General features: G+C 42.3%; 1 protein-coding gene across 31 annotated transcripts in view; it reads left to right on the top strand.

The window, feature by feature from the left end:
• The window catches only part of RIMBP2 (RIMS binding protein 2), a 114,947-nt gene that overhangs the window by 81,508 nt on the left and 13,924 nt on the right, over positions 1–19,515 (top strand). For 16 of the 31 annotated variants that reach the window (XM_065032785.1, XM_065032772.1, XM_065032767.1 and 13 more), the window contains 10 exons: positions 160–311; positions 2,113–2,189; positions 2,765–2,874; positions 3,285–4,094; positions 7,762–7,913; positions 8,281–8,748; positions 10,705–10,854; positions 11,989–12,147; positions 14,868–15,584; positions 17,262–17,379. In XM_065032785.1, coding sequence (XP_064888857.1) covers positions 160–311; positions 2,113–2,189; positions 2,765–2,874; positions 3,285–4,094; positions 7,762–7,913; positions 8,281–8,748; positions 10,705–10,854; positions 11,989–12,147; positions 14,868–15,584; positions 17,262–17,379 — 2,913 coding nt within the window. The remainder of the gene's footprint in view (positions 1–159; positions 312–2,112; positions 2,190–2,764; positions 2,875–3,284; positions 4,095–7,761; positions 7,914–8,280; positions 8,749–10,704; positions 10,855–11,988; positions 12,148–14,867; positions 15,585–17,261; positions 17,380–19,515) is intronic. The other 15 variants (XM_065032791.1, XM_065032778.1, XM_065032786.1 and 12 more) reach the window with 1 other exon arrangement.

Consider the following 19,515-nt stretch of genomic DNA (forward strand, 5'->3'; position numbering starts at 1 on the left):
TTTTTCCTTTTTCACAGCCTATGTCTTCTGTTTTTGTAGAAACTGGAGAGACAGCACTGTGCTCAAATTATGTGTTTTTAGTACTGGTGTAAACAAGGAGCTCTTAAGAAATGCCTGCAAACAGTTACTTATTCCTGTATGTGTTTCGTTCACCGCCAGGTCATGAAAGTCCTTCTGGAAGTCGTTGTGTGATCTCAGAGTTTATACGACCCCTTCAGATATCTGGAGACAAACCAGAACAGTTGTCTGTCAAACCTACATTCCTGTCCAAGTCAAGATCTGGTACCCCAAGATGCAGATTTGATTCAGACGTGAGTCTTTATGAATTTGGTGCTGACAATGTATGTCATGGGGCCAAGACTTCGCCAGGGCTCCGATGCAGGTGGATCCACCTGCCTTTAGAAACTCCAGACATGAGTGTTCTCATCTTCTGAAAGAACGTGGCTGTTGATATTTAGGACAAATGTTAAATATAAGGAGGTATAGGACACACTTTGCAAGCTTTATAGAAGGGTGTTATTTCCTATGAAATACCGCAAGGCTGTTTTACATGGGCAAACAGCCATGAGGAAAGGCTCTTTAGATCTTACCCTTTACCTTACAGTCCTGAATCTAATTCTTAATCTTTACAGAAGAAATAAATTGAAACTGTGTGCATATTTTCTCCCTGTTTTATATTCATTGCTGCTGTACCTGTGAAAGCTGAAAGAATCAAAATGTTTTTAAAGGGATCACAAGCCTGAGTGTGGTGCAGGATATTCAACAAAACATTAGATTATTTTATAGCAAGAATTGGGCGTATCTAAGGATTATCCACAAAGAAATGTGTGTATGTTTGTGTGTAGCAGCATTACTGCAAAGTGGGAACATGCACTGCTTTTTGAAGAGGTCAGCTTAGCAGTGAGACTTAGGGAAGCAGAACTAACAGGAAGAAACAGAAGAAGTGCATGTCAAATTTAATTCCCTTCTTCTATTATTTTTGAGTTCTCTCTCACTGAGAATGTCAAGCCCACTTTTGCAGAATTGTTCATTGTGTGCCTTCTAGAGTTTAATTACGTGATACATACTTGCATTATGCAAGCTCACATAAAGTAATCTCCATTCTTTTCCAGAGGTATCCAGACCCAGGGGGGAGAGTGTATTAATAAAATCTAAAAATGGGACATAATGCTGTGAAGTCTGAAGCCCTTCTAAGTAAAATTAACCTGGTTAATATAACAAGGGGAAGTTTAGAGTTTTGCATCTGGGTAGGAACATCCCCAGGTTCCAGTATAAGTTGGGGAATGACCTATTAGAGAGCAGTGCAGGGGAAAGGGACCTGGGGGTCCTGGGGACAGCAGGGTGACCATGAGCCAGCACTGGGCCCTTGTGGCCAGGAAGGCCAATGGTACCTGAGGTGGGTTAGAAGGGTGTGGTCAGTAGGTCAGAGAGGTTCTCCTGCCCCTCTGCTCTGCCCTGGGGAGACCACACCTGGAATATTGTGTCCAGTTGTGGCCCCTCAGTTCCAGCAGGACAGGGAACTGCTGGAGAGAGTCCAGCGCAGCCACCAAGATGCTGAAGGGAGTGGAGCATCTCCCGTGTGAGGAAAGGCTGAGGGAGCTGGGGCTCTGGAGCTGGACAAGAGGAGACTGAGGGGTGACCCCATTAATGGTTATAAATACATAAAGGGGGAGTGTCAGGAGGATGGGGCCAGGCTCTTCTCGGTGACAACCAGTGACAGGACAAGGGGCAATGGGTTCAAACTGGAACACAGGAGGTTCCGTTTAAATTTGAGAAGAAACTTCTTCTCAGTGAGGGTGGCAGAGCCTGGCCCAGGCTGCCCAGGGGGTTGTGGAGTCTCCTTCTGTGCAGACATTCCAACCCCCTGGACACCTTCCTGTGTAACCTCATCTGGGTGTTCCTGCTCCATGGGGGGATTGCACTGGGTGAGCTTTCCAGGGCCCTTCAACCCCTGACACTCTGGGATTTTGGGATTCTGTGGTTTGTTCCATGTTAGAATTTAATTTTTTTGGTCAATGTTGCATGTCTGATTTTTACTGCCTGTCAGGAACACTGTGAATGCATCTTTTTGAAATCACATAATCACATTGTCCTTTTTATTTTTCTCTACAGATGGATAATGATCAGAATTCCAATACCTCAAAGCAGAGATATTCTGGGAAAGTCCATCTTTGCATTGCCCGTTATAGGTAAAAAAACCCAGCTCATTACATATGTTAAAAGTATTTGTAATAATCAACATTCGGTTTTACTTCACCTATTCATGCACTAAATTATTGCCCAGGACCAATGTTACGGATAGCAAATGCCTTTCAAGAATTTTCTGTATATGCGTACCTTGTTTTAGCTGTAGCTCACTGTTTAAGTCTTTATTTAACTTGTCTCTGTTGAAGTGAATAAACTTGTGTAAAAGGCTGCCATGTAAAACAAATGGAAAAGACACCCACAACTGAGTTTGCTCTAATTCACTTTAAAAATTAAAGAATATTCTAAGTGAGAAACCTGTAAGTAAATTCTACAGAAAAGGACGAGATTTTAAGTGCGTGGTGCTTAAGCAAACAGGTTACGTGTCCTGGCAGCCCGTGGGTGATGCAGTTCAGTTCACAGCAACAAACCGACCTGGACTCAGCTCAGAATGTGTTTCACAAGGGAAACAAAAAGCTTGAAGTGAGGAATTACCTCCCTGTGCAGCCTTTTTCTGATCCGTGTTCGGTTGTGCGGGCTTGTCAGTGAACACAGGTTTTCCATCTGTACTCCGCTGCAGTTACAACCCTTTCGATGGACCAAATGAAAATCCAGAAGCAGAACTCCCCCTTACGGCAGGAAAGTACCTTTATGTGTATGGAGATATGGATGAAGATGGCTTTTACGAAGGTATTTTTTTAAATCTGTGGATACATGCTAATTCATGCAGATTCAAATCAGTTCATCTGTCAAACATGCTCCCAGTTCTTTCCTTCATCTACTACCAAATCAGTTGCTAAAATTACCCCTATCATCGTTGTGTTAATTAATTTGCACCAGCAAAGCCTCTCCTTGCAGGCAAAGCTAATTATAAGATATTTTATATTGTCAGCTTTTCCTACTGGCAAGATTTAAGTTGACCAGAAAGCTTACTGCATCTGGGTTTTGCCTCACTGAATCTTTACGTTCTCAAACTGCAAATGTTGTTTATGTCCAGTTTTCGCTTATGTCTTCTTCCTTTTCTTGCTGACTTGCAAGGCATTATCATGCAAGATATGTGCTCCTCCCAGGATTTTAATGGCATTGTTCTTTCTCACCAGGAGAACTTCTAGATGGACAGAGAGGACTAGTCCCTTCAAATTTTGTGGATTTTGTTCAAGACAATGAGACCCGGTTGTCAAGCACATTAAGCAGCGAACAAGATCAGAATTTTATCAACCATTCGGGTCCTACTTTGGAAGCAGATCTCTTGGAGATAAGTCCACCAAGTCACATAGACTCTAGTGTAATCACCAATGGTTCAGGGACTCTGGATGTAAACATTGATGAAATTGGAGAAGACATTGTGCCTTATCCTAGAAAAATCACCCTTATTAAACAACTAGCCAAAAGTGTCATTGTGGGCTGGGAGCCACCGGTAGTGCCACCCGGATGGGGAACGATTAGCAGCTATAATGTTCTGGTTGACAAGGAAATACGGATGAACATAGCCTTGGGAAGCAGAACGAAAGCTCTTATAGAAAAGCTTAACATTTCTACTTGTACATACCGAATATCAATTCAGAGCATCACAAACAAGGGTAACTCAGATGAACTGCAGTGCACTTTGTTAGTCGGGAAGGATGTCATAGTAGCCCCCTCTAATCTTAAAGTGGACAATATAACCCAGATTTCTGCTGAGCTGTCTTGGCTCCCTACAAATAGTAATTACAGTCATGTGATCTTTCTTAATGAAGAGGAATTCGACATCGTCAAGGCTGCTAGCTACAAGTACCACTTTTTTAATTTGAAGCCCAATATGGCCTACAAGGTGAAGGTCATGGCGAAGCCCCATCAGATGCCCTGGCAGCTTCCCCTGGAACAACGAGAGAAAAAGGAAGCCTTTGTGGAATTTTCTACTTTGCCAGCAGGTTTGGTGTTTTCCTCCCTACCCCAAAAGTCTCCAGTTAACTTTCTCTGAAAACTGTAGATAAATTGATCTAACCTTCAGCTTTGTGCTGTAACCCTTGTCACATTCATGAGCAGACTGGGGATTATTAGATTGCTCTATGATATCTACAATGAATTCCTGTCCTGTGTTAGTCTCTTCTTTGTTCTTGGGTAAGGACTGAAGCATTAAAAAAAAGCTGTTGCTTTGGACATATTATTTGTATGTTATTTGTGGGTCAAAAAGCACTTTTTATGGGGGTGATCCAGGCTTTTTCTGCAATGAAAAGCAACACAGACAATTTAGAGGGCCACACAGTGATTTAGGGGATGTAAATTCCTTTTGGTGGTGAAGCTGTAATCACATCGTATAATTTGAATTTGTAAGGATAACAAATTGGTCATGTTTTGACAAGCCCCAGGTGTTTTCCCACCTTGCTTTTACATTAGGAATGTTGATAATTGGTACCAGTGACTTCCCAGCGCTTAAGAACAGCGAACGTTGAAAACTACAAGTGAAATAATGTAGCAGGTTTAAAGGATAATCCCATATTTTTTGAGTGTATGGCAGCACCTGAACAATTTGAACATCTCTGCTTATAGATTCATCTGACCAAGGTCACCTAATCAAGGACAAGGAGACGGCTCCTTGTATACTCAGAGTTTCAGAGCAGTGAAGCCTCTGAAGCGGGGACAGTCAGGTACAAGTGACTCCTGGCCAGGGGAGTTTCAATAACATGTGCTGTGCACTGGCTTGATTGATTGACTCCCTGCTGGGATTTGGTTCCAGCAAAGGGGCTGGAATGATTTCTGGTCTCTTCCTTGGCTTGCGTGACTTACATATAAGGAGACGTGCGGGACAGTGATGCTGGTTGAGTAGGGAGCGAGTTAAACTTGCACGTCTGCTGCTTTTTATGCTGGTGATTTATAGTTTCAGTGAAAATGTCCCCAGCTCAGGCGTTTACCCTTGTGTCTTAAATCATTTCAGTGAGATGAGTGGTGACGCTTTCACAGAATCTGCCAGGAGGGGGGATATTTTCAACTTTGTTCATATTCTGTGGGAGTCGGGAGATTGTGGCTTGAACTTATTAGCTGTGTTGTCATCTTTGTTATTTGGGAAAGGCCTTGTGAGTGAGGTTTTTTCAGGGCAAACACTCAGCGTGCTGTATCTCCCTCTAGTTGCTGCAGTGTGCAAAGCAATAAACGAGCTGTTCTCTGTTGAGAAGCTAAAATACAGGGACGTCTCTGCTTTTAGATCCAGAGGTCCCAGGATCTTCCCAACTGCTTCGTTTCACATGGAGCATTTTTACATCAATTCTTCCCTGACATACAGCAAAGTAAAACAGCAAAAGCTGAACTGGTTAGAGGCTGATGCTTTTATTTCAGAAGTTGTTGAAACAAGGAGGAAAGGATGCCCATGAAATCAGGGTCAGCAATGGGAGTTAACATCACAGCATGTCATGTTTTTCCTCTTGCAAATAACACCAGCTTCAAGGAATCACAACAAACTGCAGTTAAAAGAAAGAAGTTTAGAAAAATAGCTAAAGTATCTTTAATGTTATTTGAAGCCAAGCAGCTTTGCTCTTAGCTAATGGACACAGTGGTGTGCCCATCAAAAGGATACCATCAGCCACTTATACCAAAAAGGGAGTGGGAACCAGTGAATATTTACAATTTTTCACATTGTATCCATCTCAGGGTTTTTTTAGGAATATGTGAAGCAAAAATGAACTTGAGATAACTGCCCACATTTCAAAGTTAGAGAGAGCAGGTGAATGAAAAGTACAGGACAACTAGAGGTCACTTTTTAATGTTTCTCTTTGCATAGATATATCATGTTTTGCATGATTTACACTTGAACACACGTTGCTTCCTGTCCGACCAAAGCTGAGTGACAGCTCTTTAGTTGCTGGGCAATTGAACTCCTTGACTCATCAGAGCATTAGAATTGCTGAAGTTAAAATAGAAATGGTTCTCTTTTGGGTGCGTGGGTCTAAAAATAGACATAAGTATTAATAGGATTGGGACAAATAGCTAATAAATTCGTGAAGACCAAACTGTAGCAGAATTCTGAAACAAACATTTATGTTGATGACCAAGACCATCAGAAAGTTATAAAGAGTAATTTCCCATTTAATGATGGAGGAAAATAGAAATCATATTAAGCCTTGGGCATTCCGGTTTATTAAATCTCTCTCTCCTGCAGCCTGTGAAGGTCGAGATAGACTCCCTGGGGATTTTTTGGTTTGGGAGAGTGGGAGGAAGGTGACTTCTGCTGCAGGAGCAGATTAATGTCATTGTCATTGACGAGATACTGGACTAGATCAGATGCATGTGTTCTTCTAAACTGAGGAGCTTTAGTGGATTGGGAATACGGGCTGGCAATAAAATTGGATGGTTGTGGGAGCTGAAAACCAACCTTAAATCAAAATATACACCTTGGCAAAGAATAGTCTTAGGTCAGCTTGCATACTTTGGCCTTGCAAGTTAAAAACACATTGTAGGTGCAAGGGGTGGCATAGGCAAAAATGTCATGTTGTGCCTGTGGTGTCCTGAACATGACCATAACTTTATTTCCATGCCTACCAGAGGATTAAATTTAGTGACAGCAAACTGCTGAAATGCGCTGATGTTTTGCCAGCATATCTGGAGGCTGAGGCTTGTGTGATATTTACACTTGTATCATGGTCTGGTTATTAGCAATGAATGCACACAGTTAAATATTCGTGGCTTTTGGGGGCAGATGAACAGAAGCCGGTTGTGCTCAGTTCACTGGCAAAGCAAACTCACAACAAGCAAGGTTTGTGCTCTGCCAGCTACGACACAGAGATAGGACCCTGCTTTGGAAATGTTTTAGCATGAAATACTTCTCAGGGTTTGACTTAAATTAACACAGCAGGATGCCTGAAATATTCATGCACTAATAATCTCTATGATATTTTTACTTTGGCTTTCTGTCCAAAGTAAAGCTATTTATAGCGGGGTAATAACATCTTTTAATTAAGGCTGTGTTTGGTTGGCTATGACACTAGCATACAGTAAATGTCTCAAAAGGTTAGCAGGCATACTGTTTTCTTCAGTGCAAAGGCTTGAGTTCAGTTGTCCTTTAAACCAGCGTGTTGCAGGTTGAAAAGGTCCAAGTTTTGCCTTGCTGTCCATATTGCACTTTAGTGTCAATGTGCTTCTGGCCCTTAAATCGTGACCTGGAGCTATCGCTGGTCCAGAGTGCGCATTCAGTGCAGAGAGATAGACCAAAAAGTCGCTTGCTGTCACCTGCAGCCGTTTTCAACTAACAGTGCCACTCCTGGGCCTTTGTCTTTCCTGTATTTTTCTGTCAACATCTGCTGCATTCAGAGTAAGCAGCAGTTATGTAGCCCGGAGGGATAAAAATAGGTCCAGAGCAAGTTGCAAGTGCAGGCTATGTTGCAAAGAAACACAGCTTAGTCACGGGCTGTACGCGGAGGGTCAGTTCCCAGCTCAAAGACCTGCTCAGTGTGTGCTTCTGTTTTTACATAATAGCTGCAATAACGATATTTTGACTTAAAAAAAATAGAAAGCTTTGAGATGTGTAGTTTCCAAATCGCAGCTCTAGTGGTTGATGTTCATACCTCTGCCCCAAGGTTCAACAGTGACCATTCTTGTTTTTTTCAGGTCCTCCAGCTCCCCCTCAAGATGTGATTGTACGGGCTGGGTCCACCCCAGCAACTGTACAGGTGTCCTGGAAACCACCAACTCTGACAGCAACAGGGACGTCCCATGGTGCCACTGTCACCGGCTACGGCGTCTACGCGAGAGGTCAACGGGTGAGTTCTCCTTCCAGCATTACAGTGACCGTCTCCAGCAGGTGAATTCCTGCAGGTAAAGGCAACAGTAAACATGTGACACCGCCTGAATGTGTCCAGGGTTTTCTCACCTTCCAGTAGAACTTACTCTTTTTGCATGCAACTTGCTTGTTAACTTCTTTTCCATAAGCACTTGAGCTTTTGGACAAATCAGTTGTAGCGATTAAAGATAACTAATTGATGTGGAGCCCTCATGTGGCTCTTTCAGCCCGCTCTGTGCTGGCAATGGTTCTCCCCACATTAAGATTTTGAAGGTTATACTTCAGTGGGATTGGTGGGAGGGAAACAGATGTCATCGTGCTAGTAAGTTGTTTGTTTGTGTACTCAGGTGGCCGAGGTGATCTTTCCAACAGCCGAGAACACACTGGTGGAGTTAGTCAGACTAAGGAGTTTGGAAGCAAAGGAAGTTACAGTCCGAACGCTCTCTGCGCAAGGGGAATCAGTGGACTCTTCTGTTGCTGCCATTCCATCCGACTTACTGGTGCCTCCAACCCCTCAGCCCAGAACTGCTCCCAAATCTAAGCCATTAGCAAGTGCCGGAGCCCCAGAAACCAAAGAAGAACATTTAGGTCCACATTTGAAAATGGATGAGTCGTGGGAGCAGACTCGTTCGGCATCCCCCGTTCATGGACACACGCTCGAGCCACCCGCGCCCAACTTCCACGGCCCACTCCAGGGGAGGAGGTCGCCGTCACCCAACCGAATCCTCCCGCAGCCTCAAGGCACACCCGTCCCGAACACCGTCGCAAAAGCCATGGCAAGAGAAGCTGCGCAACGCGTTGCAGAGAGCAACAGGGTAAAGACAAACTTAAGGCTTTCTGGGAGATGGTTTGATTCACTTCTGCACTTTCCATCAAAGATTTTATTGTATCATATGCTTTAAGGAGAAGCTAATCACTCCTAAACCGTGAAGATCTGTATTTTGAGAAGGAGCAGCATGCTAAAATTCTGTGCCATGGTGCACAAATATACTTCTAACCATAAAAAGCATTGATCTGCCTTTGATCAGCAGTAGAAACCCCACATCATCAGTAGATATGTTGTCTCCAAAAATGCAGAGCCTCACATCTGGAAAACAAACAAACAAAACCACAATAGTAATCCAAAGTTTGTGCTTGGGTCCTGCTGGACTCGCAGAGGAGGCTTGCACCTATGTGAGAAAAGTACTTTGAAAGAGATCTAAACAATAAAGGCCGGTTTAAAAATGGATCTAATCTTTTTGACGGTAAAGGAATCTAATCAGCTGTCAGGCAAGAGAAATATTTGTATTCTAAACCTACCTGCTTTTTCAAAATACCAAATCACAGCTCAGATGCACGCAAATCACTATATTGCATCTTGTCATGGACCCACAGGCAATGTTACAGATTTGCCCTTCAAGAACGAGCTTTTCTCAGTCTTACACCTTCACAGATGTTTACAGCTGTTTCAGCACAGCTGCCGTGTGGGAGCGTTTCACTGCAGCTCCTCTTGTAGCTACTGGAAGCATCGCTGCCCAAAGGAGACTCCCTGGTTTGGAGACCATTATGACCTATGGCTGCTGGAGTGACTTAGACATTTCCTAGTTAATTTAAATCCCACATTTGGGGCTCTTGGGTCAGCACAGCTGATGCGTGTGCGTCCTGACAGCGTGCTCTGCCTTTCCCACCCAAGCATACAGTATTTAAATACTCACAGTGCTCTGGGCAGTTACTTTCTCATCACAAGCTGCTCACAACTGTCCGTTTCTTTATTTCGGTCTCCAGTGTCACTTTCTTCATGCATTATCTTGGTCCTTTATCTGACAGTCATCTGTTAAGTCCAGTCTGTCCTTTCCCCTTGTATCCCCAAAATAGCTCCATGTATTTTGACAGTTCACACATGTCTTAACAGCCCAAACTTATTGACTGTTTCTGTTTTGGGACAGAATTGAGCCAATGGGTGATGATACGGTGTTTGGGAAGACGAATAATTCAATAAGGTCTGCTTAAATACATATGTAGGCATGTGGATATTTCTGCCTTTTATTTATAAATAAAGCAAACAGGAGCAAATGTAATAGAGGGAGAAAAGGCTATTAGTTTCTTTGGCACCCTAAAGTGAAGGTTGATTTACAACCACATAGGGAAAGAGAGCTGAAATTCCGGTTTTGAAAACTGCTGACATAATATATGCTCTCAACCATGCTTAATTACATTAATTTTAGTGATGCTTGAAATGTTTAATTCAAGGATCTGGACGGAAGTTTACAGATGGATTCACTGTCAATGAAATCAGATCCTACTGATGATATTTGCCGTGTTTGGTCCCCAGTAGCAGAACTTGCTGTCTTGCTGCAGCACGAGCTGCGTGTCACCTCAGAGCAGAGGAAAGCATGAAGTCTCGCTCTATAGGGTTTTTGTACAGAGGTAAAAATGCTGTGGTGGCTGCATCTTCTGCTAACTCTCTGCCAAGGGGAAATTAACGTCTTCATTAGCAACATCTGTCTGTGCAATACCGAGAATTTTGACATAAGTGGTACAGGAAGGAAAGCCAGCAGTTGATTTGATGGTCACATAAAAGCATAACACTGTTTATGAGCAAGGGTAATACAACAAGAAAATTTCTTGAAAACTCCCAAAAGGTTGCGGTCAGGGGAAGCGAACATCGCTTTAAACCACGAGCATATTTTAATGCTGTGTTCTTCCATCCCTATGTCTTGTATTTGCAATTGCTTCTGTTGGTTGCAGGAACAGGTCTGCTTCACAATTTTCCATTTCTGTTGCTTTTCTAGATGGAGAGGAGGAGTGTTTTTATCGAAAGGAGCAATGCAGCCCAGTATGTGAACTCAGATGATGAGGAGGATGGCTACGATTCCCCCAACGTCAAGAGAAGAGGGGCTTCGGTTGATGATTTCCTGAAAGGTTCAGAACTTGGAAAGCAAGTAAGTAACCTCATCTTGTTATTGTGTCACGTGTTGGACATGAAACAAGTAGCCTATGAAGTTCAGCAAGCTATGCAGGTCACCATCTGATTAGTGAAGTCGTATTGCTAAACCATACAGACAAACAGCTAAATTGTGGGCAGGTAGATGAATGTCCTGGAGTATAACACCATCTGATGGGAACTGAATGCTCGGCACCGTGTATTTAGAGATGGTTAGCCCAAGCAGCAGCCTTAAGCCCTGGAAAATTTAAAAAACTGAAATAGAAAATGTGACTGCAACATCGTGTGTGAGCTCTGGGATGTTTCTGGACGATGTGTTACTGTTGCATATGAAAACAAGCTGTGAAAAACAAAGGAAATAGGGGAAGGATTTTTGTGTTCCATAAAAGCCGTGACCTGTAATCCAAATTAGCAGAAAACCAACAGAATATGTGCTTGGCATGCTGTAATGAATACATTACAGATGTTGCCAGAAGAATTTTGCACATCTGCACAGCTTTTAGTCTGATCCCACTGAAAACATATCTAAAGTAATTTATTACATTACTACATTGTTTATGAAAGAAACTCATAAGGACTTGAAATATTTGGAGTAATTTCAAAAGACTGTTAAGGCTTTAACCAATCTACTCCTCCAATGCTAAAGAGATAAAAGCTTCAAATTCCATCAGCTAGCTATATCATACAATGATGGGAAGATCCTGCAAGAATTAAGTTCTGATCACTTTTAAATTACAGTGTGATGTAACAAACAGCTGTGAAGAACAGATGATATGTGAATTATGCCAGGGTGTTTACAATTTGGTCAGCAAGTCCATTGATGCATGAAGGGCCTCTTTAAATCAAGGGAATTTAATCACGACTAGAACTAGATTTGGTGCTGTGAATGTAGACATCCTTTTTTGTATCATCTATGCCATTAAAATTGGATTTCTTGAATTGGAACCATGAACTGGAAAAAAAAACTACGCGTGATGTCTGTGCTAGAACAGAGCAGCAAGACGCATGATATAATTTATATGTGGTTATTAGTGTGATATGCAAACCTGGGAAACGCTCTAGTACTCATTGGCGTTACACAAGGGGTTTCGGCTTTGCAGTAAAGGTTCTTGTCTCTCGCTCTGCCCGCCAGCCGCACTATTGCCACGGTGAGGAGTACCACACCGAGAGCAGCAGGGGCTCCGACCTGTCGGATATTATGGAGGAGGATGAGGAGGAGCTGTACTCGGAGATGCAGCTGGAGGATGGAGGAAGGCGCCGAGTCAGCGTGTCCTCGCACAACGCGCTGAAGGTGAGTGGCGCTGCACAAAACCTTCCCAGGGACTCCAGATCCCCATTGTTCTTCAAAGCCTTTCTTTTAGTCACGGCTTTTGCAGGCTGTTAAAACTCACACTTTCCTATAGACCTAGAACTGAGGTGAACATTATTTATGATGCCAAGGCCACTGTAATACATTAGTTTGGTTTCTTGCGTAATTTAGTAGCTAATCTTTTAACTAATTGACTATTTTCCTATATGGAATTGTTGAAGTCGCAGTTTCTTTTCTATATCTGGGGACATTTCCCATGTCTATACGACAAAATACTACACGTGCCACCCAAACAATGAGGTGTTTGTTTCTGAGCAAGGAGATTTGTATAAATACACATATAGAAAGAAGCAACATGGGTTTTTCATGTCTGAGCAATTTGTCCCTGTTTCCAGTGCCAGTCCCATCTCTTCCACAGGCTTTAAATCACGCTCGTAAGAAAGGGAGCTGGGCCAGCTTTGGTTGATAAACACATTATCAGAAATTCTTGTGCTCTGATTGTAAAGGAATCACCAAAGACAGCAGGAAATATCTCTCAGGGATATTGCTTTACCACTACCCAGGAATATTCATTGTGAAAGACAACTTAACAGTTAAAGTATACATAGAATGTTGAACCTATCCAATACAGAATATATTTCTTACAGTATATTTGTACGTGTAATTATATTTGCCTTTTATGTGTCTAGCAACTATACCAAACTGTGTTTTCCTAGAAAGTTGGATTATTTGAACAACAAGGAAACTCACAGGATGATTTTTCTTTAAATATCCTGTGATTTAACTAAAAATACTGTTTTCTCATGCATACAAGAATTTTGATGATTCTTGTAACTGATTTCATGTAATATAAATTCAGTGTTTCTATTCTGATACTACCTGGAATGAGAAAGGTATTTTTTCAAATGAAAAAATAAGCAGTGTTTTTATTATTCTGCTGACAGAAAGGCTGAAAGTGAAATATTTCTGCATGCTGCTCCTGTCCCTTTCCTCTAGGGGAAAAAAAAAGTGAATTATCTCTTGACTGTTCTTGTTCTTTATGCATCAGAAAAGATATTTACTTCTTGTTTGTAAAATAGTGTTGCCAGTGCTGATATTTTAAAAGCAAGGTCCAGCCCCCTAGCTGGTGTAGACAATCATTTCAGAGCTGTTACAGTCTGCAGGCGCTTCTCTTGCTGTAACAGTGAATGGGAAGGGTAGGACCGGTTGATTCATCCTGCAGAAATGGAATTCAGTGTATGACCTTCCTGGATGTCTGGAGGATCCAGCCCACCATGCTGATGAGTTTTCTGAAGATAAAATGCAAGTCAGATTTGGGAGAACATAGTTCCCTCCAATGGTTCCTTAAAACAAAGGCTGACATGGGTGATCAGGGGAAGATTCAACTCACCTGACTGGCATTCTGAAATGTGGGATATTTGAGCTCAAATCAAAACTATTCTTGTTCATATTTATTGACTTTTTTCCCACTTCTATGGCAGTTTGTCTCAAAAGTTTCACAAGTGTGACACACACTTTAAAAGTGAATGAAATTAGGTGAAACACATACAGTCATAAAGTACATTTAAAAGTTCCTAATGCCTGAAAGGGGAAGACATCCAGAACCCCACTGAGTTTAAGGTGGTCAGAGGGAGAGGCGTTGCTGAAGGCTCCAAAATGATCCTGTCACTATTTTGTAGGTGCTGTTGTGTCCAGAGACCCCCCTGATCTGGGCATTGGGTACAGTACGAGGAGAGATGATCTCTATTATTAGAATCTATAAACCATGTCAACCAAGACCAGCTCCTCCTGCACCATCATTCTCTTGCCTCTTCTCAGAGTCCAACTAAGATCCTGCACAGGATTCTCCTGTTGCACCAGCCTGTGTTTTGTGTGAATGTAACAGAAAAATCACAAACTGCATCTCTCATGTTCAGAATACTGATTTGATCCAGGCTGGGATAGCTATTACCTACTTTTACTTCTGCTAATGGGCTGATTTTCAAATATTGGTTTAATTAAGCAGGTGCGAGATGATGATGTGAGGTTTGATGACAGTGCAGAACAAGGGCCATAAAGAGCAGCCGCTGCCCGGGGCTCGTCCTGTGGCAGCCAAGTTTTCCCAATGGTGCAGGTTTCCTTCACAGTGTTACAAAGGACGCTAGAACTCCACCAATGCTGTCTGCAGAACAGCTCTCCTCCACCAGGACATTTAGGACTATTTGTTACTCAATTTAGGAGGCTTTAACCGATGCAAAGCAAGAAAGCTTGCTGGAACAGGATTTTCATTCTCAGATATGATATGGGCTCTGGTTACAAAGAAAAAATACATAGCAATTTGGCATGGGGCAAGGAACATACAAAGCATTAGTGCTGTGTGTCAATGCCATTCTCATTCACCATGCTGGAATGTTGTACGCAGCTTTTATTGCTTTGTTTTAAATGCATGGGTTTATTCTCGTGAAGAGCATCACCCAGTTGTTTGTACTGACCTCTCATGTATCTGACACCCAGCAACTTCTTAGTCACGTATTTATTTTCCACAGATTCTCATTCACAGCATGACATCCTTTTCACTAAATAAGCTGCATGTATTATGTTTGCCATTGCTCTAAAACTAATTCTGTCTTTATTTTTCTTTTCTTCTCCCTTCTCCCTCCCATTTTATTTTTATCACACGCTATTTGTCCCCTGTCTGATTTTTAACATTACATAACCTTAAGGAGTGCGATAAGAATAAGACCACTGAAGCCACTTTTTTGGAACAGCCTGACTTTTCACAGCAGATACATCACAGTAAAAAGCTTTTCAGTATTCCAGAAGTAGCTGAAGAGGATGGTGAATACTCTGAGCTGCTGTACAAGCAGGGTTTAGGTATGCCCTATAAAAAGCACCCCACAATAGCTAGAGACTCTAGACCACCTAGGCCCTACAATCAAGACCAGCAGCACAACTTCTGGTACCCAGCCAAGCACAGAATTTCAGGCCTGGAGGATTTTGCCGCAGACGACAAAGGATGTAAATATAGCCGGTCCTTATCGAGGAGCCCGGACAGTGGACTGGACTGTGGAAGCGAAGAAGAAGAATCTCGGTTTAATTTCAGATACAGCTGCGATGCGGTCTCTGCCAGCGTTGCCTCCAGCTGTTGTGCAGAGGCCAGCGCCTGTTCCTGCAGGAGGAGCGCGAGGCCCCTGCTGGCGCGCAGGAAAACCCTGACCAGACAAACCAGCATCGAGGAAGATTTTGGTGACTTGGGTCCTTCCTTGGGAGAGCCCAGGACTGAACAGGTCAAGCCCAGTTACGAGAAAAAGTATGAGGCTCAGAAATACACTAGGACAGATAATTTGGCTAATGAAGATATTCAGGGAGGCTGGAAGACCGACTCAAAGCTGGCTGACTCTAGGGCAAAGCCATCCCACAGAGACGCAGAAGACTCTCTGGTGTGTGAAATAACTCTTCCTTCTAACATCTGCTTGCCAAATCAGTTTTCTTTCTTTCGTTCTTTTTTTTTTCTTTTTCCTTTTCTTCTGAGTTAATTTTCAGGTCCATCCTTGGGACCTATTTTGCTTCACTTTTCCTTTTATTTTTCTCTCTCCCTCCCCATTCATTTTTGTTTATTATTCTGCATTTTCCTTTACCGTCCTCTTTTGTGTCACGCTGAAATCAGTTTAATTTGCTTTACAATTCTTCTCCTACAGAACAAATTACAATAATGGCTGCTTTTATTAAAGGACAACTGAATCTAAATTTTAATTAAGGGTTAGCTGAACTATAATTTTTCCAAAAGATTGTTTGTCTTTATTTTGCCCATCTAAATGTTGCTTAAAAAAAAAAAAAAAGCTGCATTTTAACTGGAAAAATATTTCATCATGTTATTTTTTTTTTTTTAATGTCAAGGAATTCATTCCATCATGTTGTTTTTATTCACCTCATTCCCAGAATGTTCAGGACACGCTCTTTATCATCAGACATCTCTGAACAAGAATCAGGATTCTGCCCCAGTGTGACAGTGACCCAGACTGATGGAGTCACGGGTTTCATCATATTTCCATTTTCTGCCTTATCTCCGCACCGTCACTACTTTGCCTTCCTTTTTGGACCATCTCTTCTTGCCTTTGAAGTTGCCGACTGCATCCGTGCGTGAGGATGCGGGCGAGCAGCTGCTTCCAAAGGGCCGGGCCAGGGCCATTCCGTATCTCGCAAGGATGCCCCTGCGTGATCCCGCCTGTTCGCCTTTCTGTCCATTAATCTCTAGCAGAGCCTCCACGCTTTGATAGATGCATCCATAGGCTTCCCTGCTCCTGACAGACCAAAGCAAGTTCTTTACCCTCACGGTCTGCAACAGTCCAGGCTGGAAACCTCAGAGCTGATGCGTTTGATGTAATGGTAGAAATCAGCAGCCTGCTCGTCTAGTTTAAGCTGAAATGACCCTTAAAAATTTCTCCCACTAAAATTGGTACCCAAGCTGTGTTAATCTCAATGATTGCATGATAAACTCTGGAGAGCATTAAAATAGTACCATTTAGCTATTAAAATAGCGACATTTTCTGCAAGGGTAGTGAACAGAAAGAGACAGCTGTGATGTGAGATGGAGTGTGTCTACGTTTCGATGACCTTTAAAAGGCTTTAAGAACCAAAGGGCACTAAAGAAGAGCAGAGTGCTCACAGACAGACGGACGTACCCTTGTTCACGTGCTGCAAACCGGACAAGCCGTAGAGCTGCCCGTGCCAAAGCCTGGCCCGCTGAGGGCAGTCCCAGCGCCACAGCTCCCGCGACTGCTCGCACTGCTCTTGGGGACATTAGAACGGCACCTTAGCAGCAACGACAAAGGCAAAAGAATATTTCAAAACCTGTTCTTTTTGTTGCTTTTTGTTCCGATGTGTGACTGCCGGTTACAAAACTCTGCCATAAATCAGGGAACCATTTTTTCTTTTGCAGGTTTTCCAGGCAACAGTATTTTACTTTTCAGCTAACCTTTCAGTTAAAAACTAAGTTTAGTTGCCTTTAGAGCTTACGCTTCCAAATGTGATTGACCTGATTAATGTCCAACCATACAACCGTGATGTTACCACGTGTGTAACTTACAAACCTGTTTTTTCTGTTGTGTTTTTTCTAGCTTTTAGGTAACCCGTCATCCGCAGGACGGCCCGACAGGGCAGATCACGCAGGGCGAAGGTCCTCCCATGGCAGTGCAGTGCCACAAAGGTCTCGGCCAATGTTGGTCCCTTCCATTGGTTAGTTGGACAGATTGGTGCATTTCTGTTATTTGCAGCCTCAGAGCTGGGGAGGCGGTCCTTACAAAAGCAACGAGAGGCGCTCGTCTCGAACTCTTAGTTTAAATGGGGTGAAACGGAATTAAAACATCTCCATCTAAATGTGAGCAGACTGGGGTCTCACAGGGGCTGAGTCAGGAATCATTGACATCACTGGGAGTCCTTTCATTTAATGTAGTGGGTATGGGAGCTTTTCGAAGCTTGGTTAGGCTTAGACACTGTCAGATCTTAATCTAAGAAGAAATTTGCAGGCAGGCTACTATATGATCAGTAAAATAAACGTATCCATTCGGCCATCCATTCAGCCATCCATCTTTTCATTCACCAGCCATCATTTTGCATTCACTTTCCATTTTCTTGACTACTTTTTGGAATTTCAGCAGGAAAAAATGAAGCTGTTAAATGCAGCAAGTTACTAGAACTTGCATATATTTACTAGATTTGATCCTTCTTGCAGAATCACCCCTATTCTGATTTACTTATGAATTAAACTATACGCTGGTGTATACCAGAAAATCCAAAAAGTAGTGCAGAAAAGATGATGGAATCCAGACACTATGGACAAATACGTATCTGTTAAACTTGCACTGCATACTGGCAAACAAGAAACACTGAAAATTAGGAAACACATGCAAAACAAATGCAGAAAGGGTTCTGTGAGCAGAACTTTACTCCATGAAGATGTAAAGTAGGTCCTGCTCCTGTCCCTAAGCTGGGCTTTAATCTGTGAGCGCTGTAGCATCATCAGGAGGAGAAGGAAGCAGTGTCAGGCAATTCTCACCTCACCTTCATGTGAATAAGATGTCACAAAGGGGGATTATCAGAAGGAAAGAGACTGATAATTAAGGAGTGGGTTTGGTTTTAATTTTTCCCTTTTCATAGAATCACACTGAAATGCCTGTACTGTAAATTAAAAACATATCCCCCTAGTGGGCACGATTATTCTGATATCTAGGAGATAGTCATTATTATTATTGAAACCGTAGCTCAGCAAACACACCCAGCTGGCACATGGAAGAGTCTCTTAGTGTGTTCAATATAGCAGCAGTGGTCAGAGGCTGATTCTCATCCCGCATCCTGGGGTAGATAAGGATGATCTCCACAGACATCAATGGGATGACACTGGTATGGAAATGGTATGGGGGAGAATCAGCTCCAGGGAGGCTCTTGTGTTTCCATTGACAGGTTATTGCCAGCTGAGCCAAATAGCTTTTGGATGATGATGTGAAAACCTTTAGGGTTTTGTGTCCTTCTCCTTTCTCTGCAAGTAGCCTTTGTTTTCCTCAGGACTAAAGATTTCTGCTTTATGCTTGGCCTCCTTAAAGCAAGTTTTCCATCTAAGTCCTTTTATACTATTTGCTAAAATATTGTTTTTACAAACAGCGAGAGAGTAGATGAGTTTGTTTCAAGTAGTCCTTTGGGTTTGCTTTTAGTTTTCATTTTAATTAAAAAATAAGGGAAGTGATTAAATTTATCAGATGTCACTTCCTGTCAACAAAGTTAGAACACAGAAACCACAACGTAATGACTTCACTGTTTAGTTCAATAGCAACAGCTCAGGAATCAGATAAAGAAATTGATTTCTGATAGTCAGTCTGTGCTCAAACGGATAATTAAACAGAAAAGAAAACCTTGGGTTTTATTTCTTTCAGTGTAACTTAAAGAATGAATTAGAGTATTTTGTATTCTCTGCAATCCACAAATGCTCTTGGGGGAAGTTCCCTTAGGAATAAATTGTGATATTGTTGAATGCTGGTAACAAGCAAACTACTGAGCATTATGCACAGTAGCTAACAAAAGTATTCTTTGCTGTGATCCTGTTGAAAGGGCTGATGTGGCTTAGAGTTCAAGAGTCCTGATTGCTGACTAAAACACTAATGATTCCAATTGCTGAAAGATATGTATGCACCATTGCTTGCTTTCAGCATCACACTCGAATAAATCATTTTGATGGTAAGTGAAGCAAATATAAACACTTGGTACAACTCCGGGCAAAAGCTGCTTCCTGTAAGCCTGCTGGAAAAACATCTAGAAAATGTAAAGTGTACCAATAAGGCAGATAAACACAAAGCATCCAAAAGCGGATAATGGAGCGTT

The sequence above is a fragment of the Columba livia genome, chromosome 17 (genome assembly GCF_036013475.1).
Source record: "Columba livia isolate bColLiv1 breed racing homer chromosome 17, bColLiv1.pat.W.v2, whole genome shotgun sequence".
In the NCBI taxonomy this organism is placed as follows: Eukaryota; Metazoa; Chordata; class Aves; order Columbiformes; family Columbidae; genus Columba; species Columba livia.